Here is a 20,161-nt window from a genome sequence, read left to right on the forward strand (position 1 = left end):
TTAGTAATTAGTATTTCCAGGGACCTATACAAACAAATAGTAGGTCTACTGTTAAACTACAAATTTGGTTTGTATAAGTACTTGGGATATCGAAGCAGTATATGCCATTAATTTAAGGATGTGCTGGAACATTTTCATCGGTTGGAATGAAAAGTGCAGCGTATCTAATTACTTTATTTGTGTTTTATTATTTTTTTTATATTGATCTTATTATCGTTAGAACCGTTTCTGTGATAATTTGATTATTATTGCAAATGGTAACCTATATCATCAGAGCAATTTCTTTGAACTAAATGCTTGCGTTTGTAATGATCCCGCTGTCACTGAATTTTGTGATAAATAGAAATGATTCTGGGAAAACCGGGCTTAAGGCATATGCGTGACATGTCGTCCCAACTGCACAGGCTAATCAGGGACGACACTTTTCGTTTTTATGATATTTGTTATTTGAAGGAACTCTCTTCTACACGAAAATCTATTTAAGGCGGAGTGTGATTTTATTGATAAGCCTGTGCTGACTGCACAGGCAAGTAGTGGACGCCACTTAATGCACATGCATAAAGCCGATTTTCCAACAGCGCGGTTCAAATACAATTAATACATCATTATTTATTCCTTAAGATACAAGTTAAGTATCATGTTCACCTGTATAATGGCTTGAAATTAATGCTGGACCTAGTTCTTGGAAGTATCTACTCATTTGTGATCCATCTATCGCCAAAGCTGGGCATAGTTCGTGGAAATACATATGAGCCGTGTTCTGTGAAAAGGGGATTTAATGCATGTGCGTGAAGTGTCTTCCCAGATGAGCCTATGCAGCCCGCACAGGCTAATCAGGGACGACACTTTCCGCCCAAACTGTATTTTTGCGAAAAAGAGACTTTCTTTAAACAGAAAATATCATACAAGTGAAAAGTGTCGTTCCTGATTAGCCTGTGCGGACTGCATGGGCTCATCTGGGACGACACTTCACGCGCATGCATTAAACCCTCATTTCACAGAGCATGACTCATGTCTGCTGCTGAGGATGCATCTTGACGAGAGGTACATCGGCTACAGGCGGAGATACTCGAGTCATACCAATGGTCGAATATAAAGAGCTGCATGTAAGCTAGACTGAATTTCCAGTCAATGAAAAGTTACGTCGGCTAGACAAGCAGCGAGGCAGCAGCTGCTCTTTGTGTACACGAGAGGCTGCGATGCGAAATCATTTGTCGCAGGAAGTTATCACTAGAACTCAGGGCCAAGGTTCCTGCATGTGCGAGTTCGTGTGAAATTGATATTGTGGGTGAAATAGATACAGTGGATGTGTTTTGAAAAAGTAGAAGTGGATGGTTTCATGTGTTGCTGAACGAGAAGTGATAAATATGTGCGCAAATCGTATTTCATTTTTACGTGCGTTTATAAAATTTCGCAATAACCGAATGTATTTACATATCATAACACTAATCCGGGGTGAAACTAGAGGCTATGCCATTTACTGAATATTTAACAGGATTAATATTTTGTTCTTTTCGGGTCAAAGCAGTTATCACAAATATTTTCGCAGCTTATTGCTTATTGTAAATTCTTAATGCATATTTGATTACGAACCACAATAGTGTATAAGCGCTTGAACGTAATGAAGGGTAAATTACCTAATGATTATGTTATAAATAATTTGCTGTAATCTCTTTGTATTTTGAGTTGATTTGTAGCATATAGAATCTACGCTTTGAGAAGTATTGTATCCACCAAGGCGTTTACAACAACTTCAATGAATTTGTACTGAACACTTCAAGTTCTTTTGAAAACCGCAGAATTTTACATGGCCACGAAGGTCTACAAAATATGCGCATGTTTAAGAATCCTGTGGTTGCAATGATTAATAGCACATCAGTTAACCGTCGTGGATTCTTATGCACAGTAAGAGCAATATGTCTGTGTGACATACATTTTTTCTCTCACAAATTTTTAATTTTCATCAATTGCTTTGTTTGTAAAGTAAGAATCTGTTTGAACATTGAATGTATTGAATATCACTGTTTAAATTGGATTAATTAAAGCTGGATAATACGTGCGTAAACTTTAAGATAGACATTCCTACGTAAAAACTGATTGAACATTTTAATATGTGACTTGTTTAAAAAAAGACCACATCGAAACAGAGCTTCTTTCGGAGGTGATAGGAGGAATTAACTGCGATAGTACCATAATATGGATTAGGGTACTAGCTTAAGTAAAACACGAATATTAAGCATATTTTTGTTGTTGGACATTGCCCTGTCGGCGTCGGCAATGATGAACGGCGAGTGTTGTCTGGCGACGTCGGGTATCCAGTATGACACGATCAACAACAACAATCGAACGCTCAAGGGGAGAAGGTACGTCGATAGTTATCATCTTCGCTTTCACCGACGCTTTACTTATAAAAATAACCCATGACGACTATATCATCTCCATTATATAAACACCAATCACATGCAATCGAGGTTAGTTCTATTAAAAATGGTCAATTTATCAAACGTCTATACACAATACAGCACATATTTTAGAGTTACATTTTATATGCATACATGTATGGCTATTAAGTTTTTTAATCAACGTCTATTTACTTTTAAGCCAGAAGAGTTTGTGATTTTATTCTTAAAGGGGCCTTTTCACAGATTTTGGCATTTTTTAAACTTATTCATTAATATTGATAAATGTAAACATTGGATCGTAAAAGCTCCAGTAAAAAATCAAGAAAAAAATTCAAAAAAGGAAAAGAACATTGCCAGGAGCAGGTTTCGAACCAGTGACCCCTGGTGTCCTGCCAGAGTCCTGAAGTAAAAACGCTTTGGCCTACTGAGCTATTCCGCCGAGTACACGTTCTTTACGTATTTTATACATTATATAAGCAGTCTTCGTAGTTTCACAAAATTTAACGACAAAAACAGAACACTCCAAATTATTCAATCGTTTCGCGTTGCAACGCTTTATAATTTTTAGGTTTTAAAATCGTCAAAAGATGCATATAATGGCTATATTAGAGCATGGTTAATGTTCAGTATTACTGTTTCCTCACAAATATCATAACTAAAACGAAAACTTACGAATCTGAAACAACTTTTTTCAATTTTGTCAATTTACCAAAGCGTGAAAATATCCCTTTAAAACCCGTTTGCATTGTATAATAGACGAGTTAACGCGTGACGTCACACGCACCTGCAAAGTTTAGACTCCGCCCACTGGTTGGCAAAAAGAGGTGGAATTCTTATAAGCGCATATAGAGAAGGTTGACATTATCATCGTTTTAATTGATACTCATGAACTGTATCAAATATAATTTTACTATTTATGTCTGAATAAAACATAAGCATGCGTGGAAATTCATTTTTGGAACGATTATATTGTTGTTATTATTTGTGTTTACAAAAAACGAGCTATGGAGTGGAACGTACACTATCTACGAGCTCGTTATGTGGTTACCACAAAAATCTCTACTAAACGCATCTTCACGTCCATTTTAGATACAAAATTTCAAAAATGGAAATTCTTTTAGAATAAATTAAATTTAATGAAAAAACACAAATAAGGATGAAAACAAACATCAAATAGATCGCTTTTTGTGCGCAACATATAGTAACTGATTTTAATCTTAATATATCTGTACAGACTTACCTTGTTACACAACAAATAAATTAATAAATCTCATTGTTTTATTTAATTGTGCACACCAATTTTGACACTATTATCTCGTTATGATCGGAGACTGCCCAGACAATTACACAGAAAACATGCCGGTGTCATAAACATAGTGACCAATACTTTAATTGGGTCCCTGCATAGACCACATGTGGCAGACTTTATGATACCTCCATGCCATTTCTTGGCATATTGAGCAGTCAAATTGAGCAAGCCAAATATTAAAGCCCAAATACGTAACATTTGCTTTAATAAATAATTTAACATATTAAAAAAAGAAGATATTTGTCTGAAACGGATTAACAAGAACATGCGTATTTATATGTAAGCCAGTTTAATCATAATAATACAGTGCTTTATAACTTTAAATTTAAAATATTGTTCAATATTACTGCTACACAATTGATGTATTTACCGCGGGTACCGGCAAATGTAAACTCGTCAATTTAGTGTAAAGATTGTACGTTCTTGCATTGCACGTAACACCATCATGAAACCAAGCAATCACAATGGATTAACAATATTTGTGTAAAATAAATTAAATTAATATATATATTTATCATAAAATGCTAGATTGTTAAATGTATCACTCCTTATTACTTGTTAAGAGATTTCAATATACATGCAAAGACAGTTCAATTTGCACAAGATGCAGGTTTTATTTTCATTTGTATATAAAATTTATTAATATTGTAATTCAATGGAAACGAAACGAAAATTCATTCTATGGAAAAGAAAATTACCACAACATTTAACGATTGTAATGTATTCCGTTTTTAATGGCTTTGTTTTATAATTGATCAAATGCGCCTCTTATAATACACTTTCGATCGCTGATGAGCAATAACAATATCCACACCGTTTATAGTTATAATCAAATTAATATATGTTTTATAAGTTTTTAAATATCATTTTTTAAAGTCTTACTATAAAAAAGAATACGGCTAATTTATTGTTTTGTTGTGTGTTATTGTCAGTATTTAGTCTTCCGACCACGTTTACTCTGATGCTAATAACTAATTTGTATTTTTATAAAGAGGAAATTATACATATGATGATACATTTATTTATTGGTACTAAATATGATATATTTGCACTATTGTATAAGAGTTGTAATGTTTATTTCGGATTTTTAATCGTTTAATTGACTCAACAAAAGCCCTTTATACATGTTTTACGTTACTGTAACCAGTGTTTTTGCCAACCAGTCAGTGCGCATGCGCGAAAAATCCCGAATGTAAACAATAACAATTAACTCGTCTATACAGACTTGAGGACTGACAGTTTAAGGAAAGCAACCGATTCATTGGTATGCTATTTATAGAATGAATGGTCACGTTATAGTCATGTGACATTTAAACTTCCGGGATGAAGAAAATGAAAGGAAGTAAAGTCAATTGATGTGTGCTAATTTCCACACTTCAAGTAAGTTTTTGGTTGATTTAAAAAAAAGTAATTGTAAAAATATGCAATTGCAAAGTTTAAGAAACAGCAGATAGATTTATTTTTAGCGTGTTATCAAGTAAATGGATTCAAACTTAAGAAATTAGGGCAAGTTGCACGAGGCCCATGACTAGAGTTTCATCAAGATTTGTAAATTCAAAGTAATGTTATGGACCGAAAACGACTTTTTAAGAGTAGACAACATTATTTTGGCCAAGTTGCAATAATTAAAGCGCTATAATTCACAAGTGCTTCCGGCATAAGATCTATCTTTGTTTCTGCTCATAGACTGTCACCAAGTTTGAAGATAATATCATTAAAACTGTTTGAGTAAGAGAGAGGACATTACTTTTATAAACAATTTTGTGTGTGTCACTGTTTAACCCAGCTTTTCACTTGAAATGACCTTTTCATAACGCTGTAAGACCCGAATGAATACACTCCATTCCATTTGCTGATTTGAGCATAATCCCCCCCCCCCCCCCCCCCCGAACATTAGCAACATTGTGTCTTTGTAGACTTGGATGTATCACTGCTTAATGTAGAGAATGTGGACTAATGTCTGCATTTCCATACAAAAACATCGATTCACGTGTTTGCCCAGTTACAATTACACATAATACCAGTAAACTTCCATCCCCAATTCCCCAAGACTTTCAGAGTCAGTGCTGGGTTAGTAAATTGTCAGGAAAAGACAGAATGTACTATCAATAAAGGTATGTTTATAACACAGTATTGCTTTCAAGATATCAAATAACATAAATTTAAGGGGAAGAAATGAATGAACCTATCATTATATGCCATTTGTCTTGTATTGTCGGACAAAACCACCGCAATAGTAGAGTCCATGATCAAAGAGAAATCATTTAATTATCTAGCCACACATCTGTGACTGTCAGTCTGAATATCTTTGCTGCAAGCCAGAATCGTGGCTACTAACATTTGCCAATTTGCTATAAATAACATAGTGTGTTTTCAATTGGAATTTATCTTGTTTTCATGCGAAAATGTGTCTTATGCAATATGCTGCAAGCAAAGCTCTTGGTCAGCCTGCACATCGGCACATGGCTATGCATGCTGAGGAGCCTACTCAAGAGATACCATGAAACCTTACGTGTTTTTTTTATTGATGAAAGGGAAGACCATGACCAGACTGCGCAAGTGCGCAGGCTTGGCTTGAGCTGTGCTGGCATTATATGCCATAAGACCAATTTTCACCTGATGCGGATGTAACAGTGTTATTGGAATATGTGAAAAGAAAACTGCATATTGAACACATATCAAAATACCATATGTTTTGATGATGAAGAAATAAATTCAAATAAATATTTTTTTTTCTACCATCACCATCATGTGGTTCTATATACATGCCCTTCATAACAAACATTTCAAGCTGTGGATATGTGCCTATTAAGTGAAAAAAGAACACAACAATACTTACATTTAATAACTTAACAAACATTGACATACTCTCACTCCACATGTAACATGACATACTCTCACTTTTCATGTAACATGACATACTCTCACTCCTCATGTAACATGACATACTCTCACTCATGTAAAATGACATACTCTCACTCCTCATGTTTGATGACATACTCTCACTCCTCATGTAACATGACATACTCTCACCTTACATATAACATGACATACTCTCACTCCACGTATAACGTGACATACCTCACTTCACATATAACATGACATACTCAGACTCCTCATGTAACATGACATACTCTCACTCCACATAATAGCATGACATACTCTCACTCCACATATAACATGACATACTCTCACTCCACATATAACATGACATACTCGCACTCCTCATGTAACATGACATACTCTCACTCCTCATGTAACATGACACACTCTCACTCCTTATGAACCATAACATACTCTCAGCTCTCATGTAACCTGACATACTCTCACTCCTTATGAAACATGACATACTCTCACTCCACATATAACATGACTAACTCTCACTATACATGTAACATGACATACATTAACTTCATCTGAAACATGACATACTCTCACTCCACATATAACATGACATGCTCTCACTCCACATATAACATGACATTCTCTCACTAATAATACATGTAACATGACATACATTTGCTTCATCTGTAACATGACATACTCTCACTCCATATGAAACACGACATACTCTTACTCCATATGTAACATGACATACATTCACTTCATCTGCAACATGATAACTGTCACTACATTTTAACATGACATACTTTCACTACATTTGTAACATGACATATTCTCACTCCTCATGTAACATGACATACTCTCACTCCTCACGTAACATGACATTCTCTCACTACATGTGTTACATGACATAAGGTCAATTTAAAATGTGACATGGCATAAAGTTAATAAAACTGACCTTGTGATATTATCTTGAATAAAGTGAGTTTTTTAATTTGAATTTGTGTATATATTATATTTGTGAAATACTCACAAGGTGCTGCTGCTGTTGATGCTGCTTTTAGTGATGATGCTAGTACACACTGACTAGGGACATAATTATTATTACTCATTTATTTTTAAAGAGCAACTAAATAGCATTAAACAGACTATCCTTGATCATCTTGTCATTTAATTTTATTTCAAGCAAGTTATTCTACCTCTGACTGTTGTTTAAAACAGATTACAGGGTAGATCTGGTTAGTGTTCAGAATTCTCACAGATTTAAATTGGTTTTACTATATAAAAAAGGACAAAAACATCACATGAGTACCAGTACTTCAAGATACAAATCATGTTCTCATTTTTATATATCTCTTTTGCTGTGACAGCTTTATTCAACTATTGAATAGAGCAACAAATGTAGATGGAGAACTATAGGGATTTTGGTACATTAACATTTGACAGGTGGAACCGTTTGAAATCAGACCAAGTGGCAAGTGAAACATTTATGAAAGGATTTCAAAAGAATTTTGTAAATATTTAAACTGTCTTCAACTTTCACACTTGTAAGTAGTGTAAGCTAAATTGTACTGTTGTAAGTAATGCTTAAGAGTATCTATAGATTTGTTGTTCTTATCTGATTTCAGCCCTTTAGTGTTTGGAAATTTTATCTCTTTCTTTTAAAAACAAACAAACAGTGTCACTAACTGGGTGTTGTATACAACAAGCTGGAAATTAAAACAAAGGAATTTTTACCTATCTTGACAAATAGGTTTATTACCTGCATTAAACCATTAAATTGTATATTATCGGTTAGAGTGAGTAATGTAAACTATCCTATCATATTTGGCATTCCTCTTAACATTATGTATTTGGTGGGTTTTAGTTGGACCTATCTACCTTACTTTGTATTGAAAACAAATTTAAAGGTGTTACTACAGGTGTCTGAATTTGTATCTATGAGATGTGTTTGTAAGACAGTGAGAATTTATGTAAGACTAGGCATTAATTCAAATTACAAAATCAATTGCAGGGGAATCATCAGAAATTCATAACAGTATTTTGAATTTCTTATAATATTCATTTATTAAATAAAGTAACTGCCAGACATTAATGATCATTATGTTTTTGTAAGTTTAGAGAACTGGTTGTTTTAAGTTACATATGTACGAAAATATATATACACATATTTAAGTTGTCAAATTGTAAGTTAGATTATTATTTAAGTCATATTTGTGTTATACATATGTGTTATACATAAACAGTAAAAATATACGTCTGTACAGATTGGTTAACAAATTATATATAATAAAAAAAGTTCAAGTTAAGTTTGAATAATAATTACTGAAATTGTTCCTTTGTTGTTTGAACTTGTTTCTTTGTTGTTTCTAATAATCTGAACTATTTACAGCTTTACATAAACAAGGATATGGCTATTGTATGAAGCCCTTAATGTAAACAATACCATATCCTAGGATTACAAAGGTGTTACTCAAATCATGTGTTTCTTTGTTGTGCGATGTTATATTCTAATCTTTTAGAACAAACAATAAGACAAAACAAATACTATACAAAGTTAACTTATGACATCATATGATCTGGTATATATTCAGAAATATAATTACACGATTACTTAATAATAACTTAAAAAGTCTTCAATAGTTTGTGTTACAGTTTATATTCTGTTAAAGTAGGATGTATATAATACAAATAAAAAATAATACAATTTCCTCACAATTAAGGAATATACATGGAACATTTAAGTGAATATTAAATTAAGTATTTGTTACAAAAGGTTTAACTAGCATTGTACTTTTAGAAAACATTGTGTGAAATTGTATATGATCTGAAATATCTATGTCACAAAAGTGTAAAAACTGAAGTGTGTCATGGCAGCTTTAAATAGCAAAATTAAATGAGGGTCAGGCAATGTCTTCTTACTTGAATACATTCATTCATTCAGAAAATGGGTCGGGCAAATTAACATAATTTGTAATGGTTTGGATATTACATGTGTTTTCATTGTGAAGTGTGTTTTAAATTTTGATACAAAATCATAACATCTGTGCAATGTTTTGCTAAAGAATGGAAATTTAATTTTCTAGTGTCAGCAAAAAAGGAATATATTTTTCGTGGACTTAAATAAGTGTTGTTGAGGAATTTTTAGGTGGAATTTTTATGCAAAGTGTGGGTTTAAACAAAGTTTACATTTAAATAAATAAAAATACTTGTACTCTACACATTGTGCAAATGTTTTTTGAATTTAGATGGACATGAATGTTTATATTTAATATTGATGAAGAATATTGATTGCAACAAAAATTAATTGGAATCAATCTTATTTTCCTTAATGATGTATAGTTAAGCAACTTTTTCAAACAGAATGTGAATAACTAATTTGGCTACAAAAAATGCCTAAAAGTAAAAAGAATAAAAATAAAGATAAAAATGGAAATAAGGGATTTACAAACCCCTCAATTGATGACTATTACAGGTAATTAGATTTTGATTATTTTATTCACACCGGTGTTAATAAAATAAATAAGTAACTCAATAAATTGTTGTTTGAATTGTCATTGTTAAGTATGAAGCCAAGACAAAATGATTTTGAGGTCTTATGAATTGTTATTTGACACCATAAGGGAATTTAACAAATATGAACAAAACATATTAAATTCTTAACTGATCTGGCAAATATGGAGCAGTTGAAATAAGAACTATATTTTAATAATAAATGTTGGTCAATATTTACAAATCTCATATGAAAAATATTACCATATTTATGCCCCCCTTCGAAGAAGAGGGGGTATATTGCTTTGCTCATGTCGGTCGGTCTGTCGGTCCGTCCACCAGGTGGTTGTCAGACGATAACTCAAGAACGCTTGGGCCTAGGATCATGAAACTTAATAGGTACATTGATCATGACTCGCTGATGACCCCTATTGATTTTGAGGTCATTAGGTCAAAGGTCAAGGTCACGGTGACCAGAAATAGTAAAATGGTTTTTGAATGATAACTCAAGAACGCATACGCCTAGGATCATGAAACTTCATGGGTAGATTGATCATGACTTGCAGATGACCCCTATTGATTTTGAGGTCACTAGGTCAAAGGTCAAGGTCACGGTGACCCGAAATAGTAAAATGGTTTCCGGATGATAACTCAAGAACGCATACGCCTAGGATCATGAAACTTCATGGGTAGATTGATCATGACTTGCAGATGACCCCTATTGATTTTCAGGTCACTAGGTCAAAGGTCAAGGTCACGGTGACCCGAAATAGTAAAATGGTTTTCGGATGATAACTCAAGAACGCATACGCCTAGGATCATGAAACTTCATAGCTACACTGATCATTACTTGCAGATGACCCCTATTGATTTTGAGGTCACAAGGTCAAAGGTCAAGGTCACGGTGACCCGAAATAGTAAAATGATTTTCGGATGATAACTCAAGAACGCTTTTGCCTAGGATCATGACACTTCATAGGTACATTGATCCTGACCCGCAGATGACCCCTATTGATTTTCAGGTCACTAGGTCAAAGGTCAAGGTCACAGTGACAAAAATCGTATTCACACAATGGCTGCCACTACAACGGACAGCCCATATGGGGGGCATGCATGTTTTACAAACAGCCCTTGTTTAAGTTGTGAACTAAAATACTTTTTTAAAATGAAATTTGATGTGAAATAAAACATTTATGCCAATATACTTTTATAATTTAAAATATGCCACAGTGTAGCTGTCTTACCCAGGTTTTAACATTTTTAGCTCATGGTCAGAGCATCTGTGATAACTTATTGTCTGTTGTCCGTCGTGTGTCGTCAACATTTACCTTGTTAACACTATAGAGGCCTCATTTATTGTCAGTCCCATCTTCATAAAACTTTGTCAGAAGATTTGTACCAATGATATCTTTGACAAGTTAGGAAATGGTTAAGGTTGATTGAAAAACATGGCCACCAGGGGGCGGGGCATTTTTCCTTATATGGCTTTGTTAAAATCTTGTTAACCTCTAAAAGTCACTCTTATTGTCAAATGGTCATGAAATTTGGTCAGAACATTTGTTTAAATGATATCTTGGATGAGTTTGAAAATAGTTTTGGTCTGTATAAAAACATTGCCGTCAGGGGGCGGGGAAGTTATCCTTATATGGCTATAGTAAAACCTTGTGAGCAATCTGAAAGTTACATTTATAGTTCATTGTTCATGAAACTCAGTCAGATCATTTGTTCTAATTATATCTTGGGCTGCATAGAAAAGGTTCCTTTGTTTCCCAGGTGAGCAACTTTGGGCATTTCAGGACCTCTTATTATTTTTAACCTATTTATTTCAGCTCTATGGAATCGAAAGCCTAACAATCTTAAAGCCCCTTTTTAGTCGCAGAGCATATACTAGTACTTAGAGACTGTATTCTTTCTTGTATTTAACAATTTCCTTCATATTGCATTGCGTGATATGCTTTATATCGTGTGATAATTTCTATTCCTTTATATTCCCAACCTTGATATACTAATGAAAACTCATGTTATACAGTTTCATATTGAAATGCAACATTTGTGTTTTGTTCTGAGAAAATTGGGCTTAATGCATGTGCGTAAAGTGTAGTCCCAGATTAGCCTGTGAAGTCCGCACAGGCTAATCAGGGATGACACTTTCCGCTTTTATGGTATTTTTAGTTTCAAGGAAGTCGCTCCTTACCGAAAATCAAGTTTAAACAGAAAGTGTTGTCCCTGACTTGCCTGTGCGTACTGCACAGGCAAATCTGGGACGACACGTTGCGCACATCATTATGCCCAGTTTTCTCAGAACGCGACTCATTTAAATTATAGGGTTTTGCATACCTGTCAGCATTCCAGCACAGACATAGTGCACTTTATTCATGCAAACATAAAACATTCCTTCATGAAGGATATCACGGTCAGTTTAGGGTTAGCCTGTCAAGAAATCGTTTCTGGAAGCCAGAATAGGCTAATGACGTCTTTACATTTGCTAATAATAACACAGTCTGACTTCAATTTTCTGTTGGAAAGTATCGTGGTAAGGTAATTCACAAAACACGATATGATGTGGGGATGTTGCAAGATACCAAATGCAAACACCCACATATGGGCGAGAAGTGCTCTTAAACAGTTTCTGTTCTTGTTTTTGAATTTTTTATAAGGTGGTTAAACAATGATAATATTTTTGTTTTTCGGTCAATATAATTGAGTTTCATCATCGAATATACAGGAATTTAAAAAAGGTAAATGCTCTCAATATTCACTTTTAAATGTATTGCATAATAAACATACACAGTATATGAAAACCAAGCTTTCTTAACTTTTCTGCATTGTTTTATAGTAATGACTTTTCCTGTGAAGAAAACAACATATTGGTAGTTTCATTTTGAATAATTGATATCCAAGTACCCCACTGATTGTGTATAAGTGTCTGTAAATTGCATGTGATTAATGTTTGTTGAATCAGCTATTGTGGTACAATGTAATCATAAATGAAATCCTTATGTACTACGGTAACCTCACAATATATCTATGACTGTATCTTGCACATACTAGTACATGAAAAGCTTATTACGTTAATTTTCTCAATATATGATACACAAGTACAAAATTATTTTCTGTACAAAGGCATAATTATTTATCATTTGAAGATTGCAGTGATGTAATGGATATGGTGTTGGCCTAGCGACCAGTAGGTCACGGGTTCGATCCCCACTGTGAGAGCGTTCTTTTGATCTTCCACAAAGACAGCAAGTACTGGTTCTTGGCCCAGGAAACGGACTCGAGAGCATTTCAATAAGCTTGAGGCTTTTCATGCAATCAAGCTAAAATAAATAGGTTAAAAAAGAACTAAATAAAACACTAAATTATTATCATTGATCATATAGGTAAACTTGAAAATGTTATATCTAGAAAATTGTAAGTGTTTTAGATGAATTTGCAATGAAAATTATAGTACATGTACTTGTACTACAGGGTATGACAGACTAATCACTATTTATGAGAAATTCATAAAATGAACAATGACAAAGTCTTGGTTAATATTACAGATAAATGAATGGAGTTATTTGGAAAGCAATATGACATCAAAGCCATGTCAGTCTGTTTGTCAGGCGAGACAGATGCTGACAGATGTGATGCTAGTAGAGGGTTCTGATGACATTTACAAGATAATTTCTCTGATGAATGAGCATTTATTGAACAATTGTCCTGGTCTGAAATGAACCAGTAATAAATAATTATACCCCCACTAAACGAAGTTTAGGGGGGTATATAGGAGTGAGCTTGTCTGTCGGTCGGTCCGTGTCTGCTCTCTAATTCAAATAGTTTTCATCCGATCTTCACCAAACTTGGTCAGAAGTTGTATCTCAATGATGTCTAGGTCAAGTTCGAACATGATCCTTGCCGGGTCAAAAACTAGGTCACGGGGTCACTTAGTGCGTTTTAAACATTCAGCATGTTGTCCGCTCTCTAATTCAAGTAGTTTTCATCAGATCTTCACCAAACTTGGTCAGAAGTTGTATCTAGATGATGTCTAGGCCAAGTTCGAACATGGGTCATGGCAGGTCAAAAACTAAGTCATGGGGTCACTTAGTGCGTTTTAAACATTGAGCATGGTGTCCGCTCTCTAATTCAAGTAATTTTCATCGGATCTTCACCAAACTTGGTAAGAAGTTGTATCTAGATGATGTTTAGGTCAAGTTCGCATATGGGTCAGGCCGGGTCAAAAACTAGGTCACTGGGTCACTTAGTATGTTTTTACACATTCAGCATGGTGTCTGTTCTCTAATTCCAGTAGATTTCATCGGATCTTCACCACACTTGGTCAGAAGTTGTATCTAGATGTTGTGTAGGTCAAGTTCGAACAAGAACCAGGTCATGGGGTCACTTAGTGCGTTTGATACATTGAGCATGGTGTCTGCTGTTTTTTGTGCAGACAACATGCAAAATATTCTGTGTCAATGCGGCATGTGGGGGTATTCGTCACGTCTGTGACAAAGCTCTAGTTTGTTTTGTATTTCTATTTACTTTAGCTTGATGACATCAAAATGCTTATATACTTACATATGATCATTTAAAGTGGTCAAGTCTCAATACCTTAGGCTTAAATATACTTGCATCATTAAAATGCTCAAGTCTCATTTTATGGGAAGAACCAGTTCTTGGAAAGTGTTTGAAAATATCTTCCTAATGATCCAGATTATTGATAGAACTTTTCAGTCACAAAACAGACACCACTTCCACTACACCATTAGTTTTAACCTATTTATATATTTCCATACTCCTATGTGAAAGGTCAAAGGTCACAATTAAAGGTCAAATGTTATTATTTTTATGCTTCACATTATTATTATGGGAGGGGTATATTGTTTATGGCCTGTCTGTCTGTCACTGTGTCAGTCAGACAGTCATTCATTGTCGTTCTTGGTCATAACGTTTGCAATATTGAAGATAGCAACTTGATATTTGGCATGCATGTGTATCTCATGGAGCTGCATATTTTGAGTGGTGAAAGGTCAAGGTTTAGGTCATCCTTCAAGGTCAAAGGTCAAATATATGGCTTCAAAGCGGCGCAATAGGGGGCATTGTGTTTCTGACAAACACATCTCTTGTTTTCGTTTGCTCTTACACTGTTTAATAAATTGGAGGATTTTATGATTTTTTGGGATTATAATTTGATATTGTCAGACAATGTGTTAATGTCTATAACTGCCATGCTCCTTGGAAAAAGTTCAAGGTCACAATTTAAGGTCAAATATTGTCTATAAGTATTTCTGTTCTGTAACCTTTCAATGCCTGTAAGGATATTAACCCTTTACCACTCAGAGGCTAAGTAATAATGGCTCTGTTCAAACAGCATAAAACCAGAACAGCCTGCGAGTACCTTGCAGGCTGTTTATATTTTATGCTGTTTGCTGCTCATTAGTATCTAAGGGTTGGAAATGAACCCTTTAAAGCTTAATTCTAGTGAGAAAGGTTTTTAATTTAAAAGAACTTTTTAAGGGACTTCAAATGCCTCAAAATACGTATCATAGTGGTAAAGGGTTAATTAAGAAAGTCCAAAGTCTTGGTTTACCTAAAATTAAAAGTTTATTCTAACATCAACACCACTTGCTATAAAGCTTTTATACTTGACCATGACATTGACCTAATTTTCCTCTGGGTAATTGTTGTTGTTGTAGTAGAAAATAAAATGTAATTTTGACCTGCCTTATGAAGTAAACATATGCAAAATGGCAAATTTTCGTACCATTTTAACACCTTAACAACATATACATGTAAGCGGGGTATTAATACAAATACATTTTACAATAGGTCACATCTGGTAAAAAGCCTTGTTTGACTTCCAATCGTAACAAGGTGAATGTTTTCTATTTTAAGATTGACTATGGCCACAGGAGCCCCAAACTACAAGATAATACTGTGCGGGGAATACGGCGTAGGAAAGAGCTCCCTCTTTAGGCGATTTATGAACGACACATTCTCAGAAGAACGTGGAAAAAAATCCTCAATTGGACTGGACCAGGCGTCGCAGTGTTTCCATGTGAACGGAGAGGATGTGAAGGTATTATGCAATTTCATTTCAGTAATTAAATGAGCTACGTTCTGGGAAGACTGGGATTAATGCTTTTGTGTTAAGTGTTGTCACTGATTAGATGCTAATCAGGGAGGACTTTTTCCATCCGAAATGGATTTTTGCTAAGAATAGACTTCATTATTAAAAAAAGAGGAATGTGTTGTCTCCGACTAGCCTGTGCATTTTACCCTTATCCACTTAGAAGATAGGTGAAAATGGCTATGTGCAAACAGCATAAAACCAGAACATCCTGCGAGTCACTCGCAGTCTGTGCAGGTTTTATGCTGTTTGCTGCTCATCAGTATCTCAGGGTTGGAAATGAAGCCTTAAAAACTTGAATCTAGTAAGAAAGGTCTTTAATAAAATTTAACTTTCTAATGGAATACATAAGCGTAAAAATATGTATCTTAAGTGGTAAAGGGTTAACTGAAAACTGGGATGACATTTAACCCACATGCATTCAGCCCAGTTTTCCAAGACAAGGCTCAAATTGTTGGGACAGCCTGCTGTCCTATTCAATTACAACAATTTGAAGGTAGTGACCTCCTTGTGTTTTTATACTCCCATGACCATTGGTACTCAGGGGGCTATATATAGGCTATATAGGAGTCAATTTGTCGGTCTGTCTTTCGGTCGGTCTATCGGTCTGTCCCAATATTTCATCCGATCACCACCAAACTTGGTCACAAGTGGTATCTAGATGATGTCTAGGTCAGGTTTGAATATTTGAATATGGGTCATGCCGGGTCAAAAACTAGGTCACTGGGTCACTTAGTGCGTTTTAAAACGAAAGTTTGTCCGGACCATAACTATGTCATTTAGCAGTAGATTTTAAAATGACCTGGTACATTTGTTCACCATCATGGGACGGTGTGTCATGCAAAAAAAGTATGTCGATATCTCCAAGCATACATGCCATACGTCCCGATCTCGGCGGGACAGTCCCGCTTTTGGGCCCTTTGTCCCGCCGTCCTGATATGAGACGATTTGTCCCGACATTCGTAAAAAACGATAAAATAAAATTCGCTATTCAAGCTCTGTTTCGCTAACACTTACCCCCGCTAATCCCTTTATTGCCCCCAATAAACAATCCGATTCTACTTATCGTGTGTACCAGTGTTGTTTATGACACCTTATCAGCGATTTATCGGCTAATTATTGATTTCATCAGGCATTCACACCATGGTGGTTTTCAAGATAGTGGTCGCTTATTGCTATCGATAGTTGTATTATAATGAAATAAATGTTGAAAATGTGTTTATTTTTTTATTTGTTTGAAACGGTTTACAAAACAATTGTTTTGTAAAATTAACTCTACGTCATTAATGAGTCTTTTACATTCAATGTTTAGTTCATAAATAGCGTGATAATCCGAATGTGCAATATACCAAAATCGCAACAAACAGTCCAATAAGTGATACCCATCCTGTCTAGTGTAATTGGGTGTAATTGTAATAAAAACAACGAGGTGCTATGCATGACAGTTTGCCCCTTCTCCAATTAAGCTAAAAACCACGAGGTGCTATGCATGACAGTTTGCCCCTACTACAATTAAGCCGCGACAATTGACAAGTAACAAACTGCGCATGGATACATGCTTAAAAAAACATCGCAACAAACAGTAAAAGTGGTACCCATCTTGTCTTGTGTTATTGTAATAAAAACAACGTGTTGTTATTCATGACAGTTTGACACTACCTCAATACAGCGCCTGACAATTCACAATTCAGTTTAATCTGTGTATATAAGAAGAAAACAAAATATGATTATTAACATTAGAGAAAAATAATTCGAGTAAAGCATCCATAGACTTCTTTTGTCCTTTTGTTTTTGTTGGCGTAAAAACAGTTGAGGCGTTGTTAAAGAGTTAAAATGAACACAAAGACGGTTTGCTTCCACCAAAAACCTACCTCTGAATTGTGTACGGCCGCGCATTCCGTGTGTAACTGATGTAACTGTTTGGTAGATAGTTTACTGTAACCTGTACTTTCAGTGTACTGGATAGCTTCCCCTGCATTAATGTTTGCCATTGAAATTAATATAATGAGTATTGCTGTCGTAATGTTCTAGATTTTGTACTCTAAAAAGATGAATATTATCCTCGTTGTTTGCTATTGTCTTATTTTATAAAACTGTTATTGTTATGTTTTAGATTCCATGCTTCATATCAGATGTTTTATGTCTTGAATAAAAGTATCAAGAGTATTTGTTAGTACTATACTGACTACAGTAAAGGTGGAATGATAAATCGTTTTAGGTGTCCCGCTTTGGGTCAAATGTCCCGACAATTTTTTATGGAATGTCCCGCTTTGGACCTAAAAAATTATGGCATGTATGTCTCCAAGGTCAAGGTCACACTTGGAGTTCAAAAGTCAAATGCTTGTCCGGGCCATAACTTTGTCATTTATTGCGAGATTTTTAAATCATTTGTCAAATTTGTTCACCATCATAGGACGATGTGTCGCGCAAAAGAATTACGTCAATATCTCCCAAGGTTAAGGTCACACTTTGAGTTCAAAGATAAAAAATCGCCATAAATGAGCTTGTCCGGGCCATAACTATGTCATATATTGTGAGATTTTAAAATCATTTGGCACATTTGTTCACTTTCATTGGACGGTGTGCAGCGCGAAATAATTACGTCAATATCAGGGCTCGCGCTGTTGTTCGCCATTCGAGCCATTTGCGAAAATATTGAGAATTTGGCTCAAGAAAAATCTGAATTGCGAAAATGCTAAAATCTCGTAAAATTTCATTGAAAACATCCGCCATTTCAATCCAGACTGGTTTTCTATAGTGTTCTCTTTGTTTCAAAGAAAGTGTTTGTGTTCTCTTTGTTTCAACAAAAGTGTTCGCAATTTGAACAATAAACGATAACAGGTCTGCACCAAAACATGAGCCATCGCTTGACCTTATTGTTATTGAAGCCCACGTGGTAGCTCAGGGGTTGGCAAATTTCTTTTCAGCAACTTGCCTTGCAGGGCGAGTAGCTAAGAATTTTTAATTGCCCTGCTGAAATATGTACTTGCCCTGCAATTTTATGAAAAAATGCAATAAATCAGTAACTAATATGAGTTGTTGTGATTTTCTATTGTTATCATTTAGACCTGTTAACTCATGAACTTAAATAAAGTTAATAAGCCGTTTTAACACACTTTTAACATGTTTGTTTTTCATTTTGTCTTCATGGTCACAATCATTATGATTAAACTTTAGGACTGGAGCATTGGATAGTCCGAATGGCATTTTGTTAAACTCAAACAAGCCTCTTTGTGTACAAAAGGCAGTTTTCTCTTTGTCATTTTCGTCCATTAAAACTTGCCGATACCCACTCTTTAAATCTAAAGATGTGAATAATTTAGACGATTTTTTAAGCAGTATTGAAAGACCGTGTACCGCACTGTATACTAGGATACATTCACAGAATATACCGGTATCGGCACGTAATGGGAACAGGACTAATTTTAGCGCAGTGTGCAATAATCAACATCCGGTTAAATTTTAATCGCCGATTAAACGTTGTTTTGTTTGGTAAAGATATGTTAAAAATTAAAATTTTAATCTTTTCGACCAGAAATGCTTCTCACCCTGCAGGACGAGCGCTGTCGGAATATTCACTCGCCCGGAGCCAATTTCTACTCGCAATTACGAGCGGGCGAGTGGATTTGTCGAGCCCAGTAGCTGGCCAATCAACATTGAGTTCGCTCACACATAATATTGGGTCATTCATGCGCGGACACTGTATACTTGAAATACACAGTTTATATTGTCGTCTGCCAACAATATAGCGGCCGATGGCAAACGCCGTATTTGAAGATAAACAAATGAAAAAGAAGCAAAACAATTAATAAATAATTTCAATGCTGATCACTTTACACCTTTCTACCGACTATTGATCTATATTAAAGGATGATAATTAAATAATTAGTTCTGTGTCGATGATGTAACACTTCTCAGTTTTGGCACACACTTTTTCGGATGGTCGTTTTCAGACACATTAATTTTCTTTATAGAAGAAATAGAATGACGAATAAACATGCG

General features: G+C 34.9%; 1 protein-coding gene across 1 annotated transcript; it reads left to right on the forward strand.

The window, feature by feature from the left end:
- The first annotated feature begins 1,140 nt into the window (after nucleotides 1-1,140).
- Nucleotides 1,141-19,801, forward strand: LOC127846333 (uncharacterized). Its single transcript, XM_052377502.1, has 3 exons — nucleotides 1,141-2,363; nucleotides 15,925-16,108; nucleotides 19,715-19,801. The coding sequence occupies exons 1-3, from the start codon at nucleotides 2,278-2,280 to the stop codon at nucleotides 19,799-19,801; spliced, it is 357 nt and encodes a 118-aa protein (XP_052233462.1). The 5' UTR covers nucleotides 1,141-2,277.
- The last annotated feature ends 360 nt before the right edge of the window (nucleotides 19,802-20,161 follow it).

Source organism: Dreissena polymorpha, chromosome 9 (assembly GCF_020536995.1).
Source record: "Dreissena polymorpha isolate Duluth1 chromosome 9, UMN_Dpol_1.0, whole genome shotgun sequence".
NCBI lineage: Eukaryota > Metazoa > Mollusca > Bivalvia > Myida > Dreissenidae > Dreissena > Dreissena polymorpha.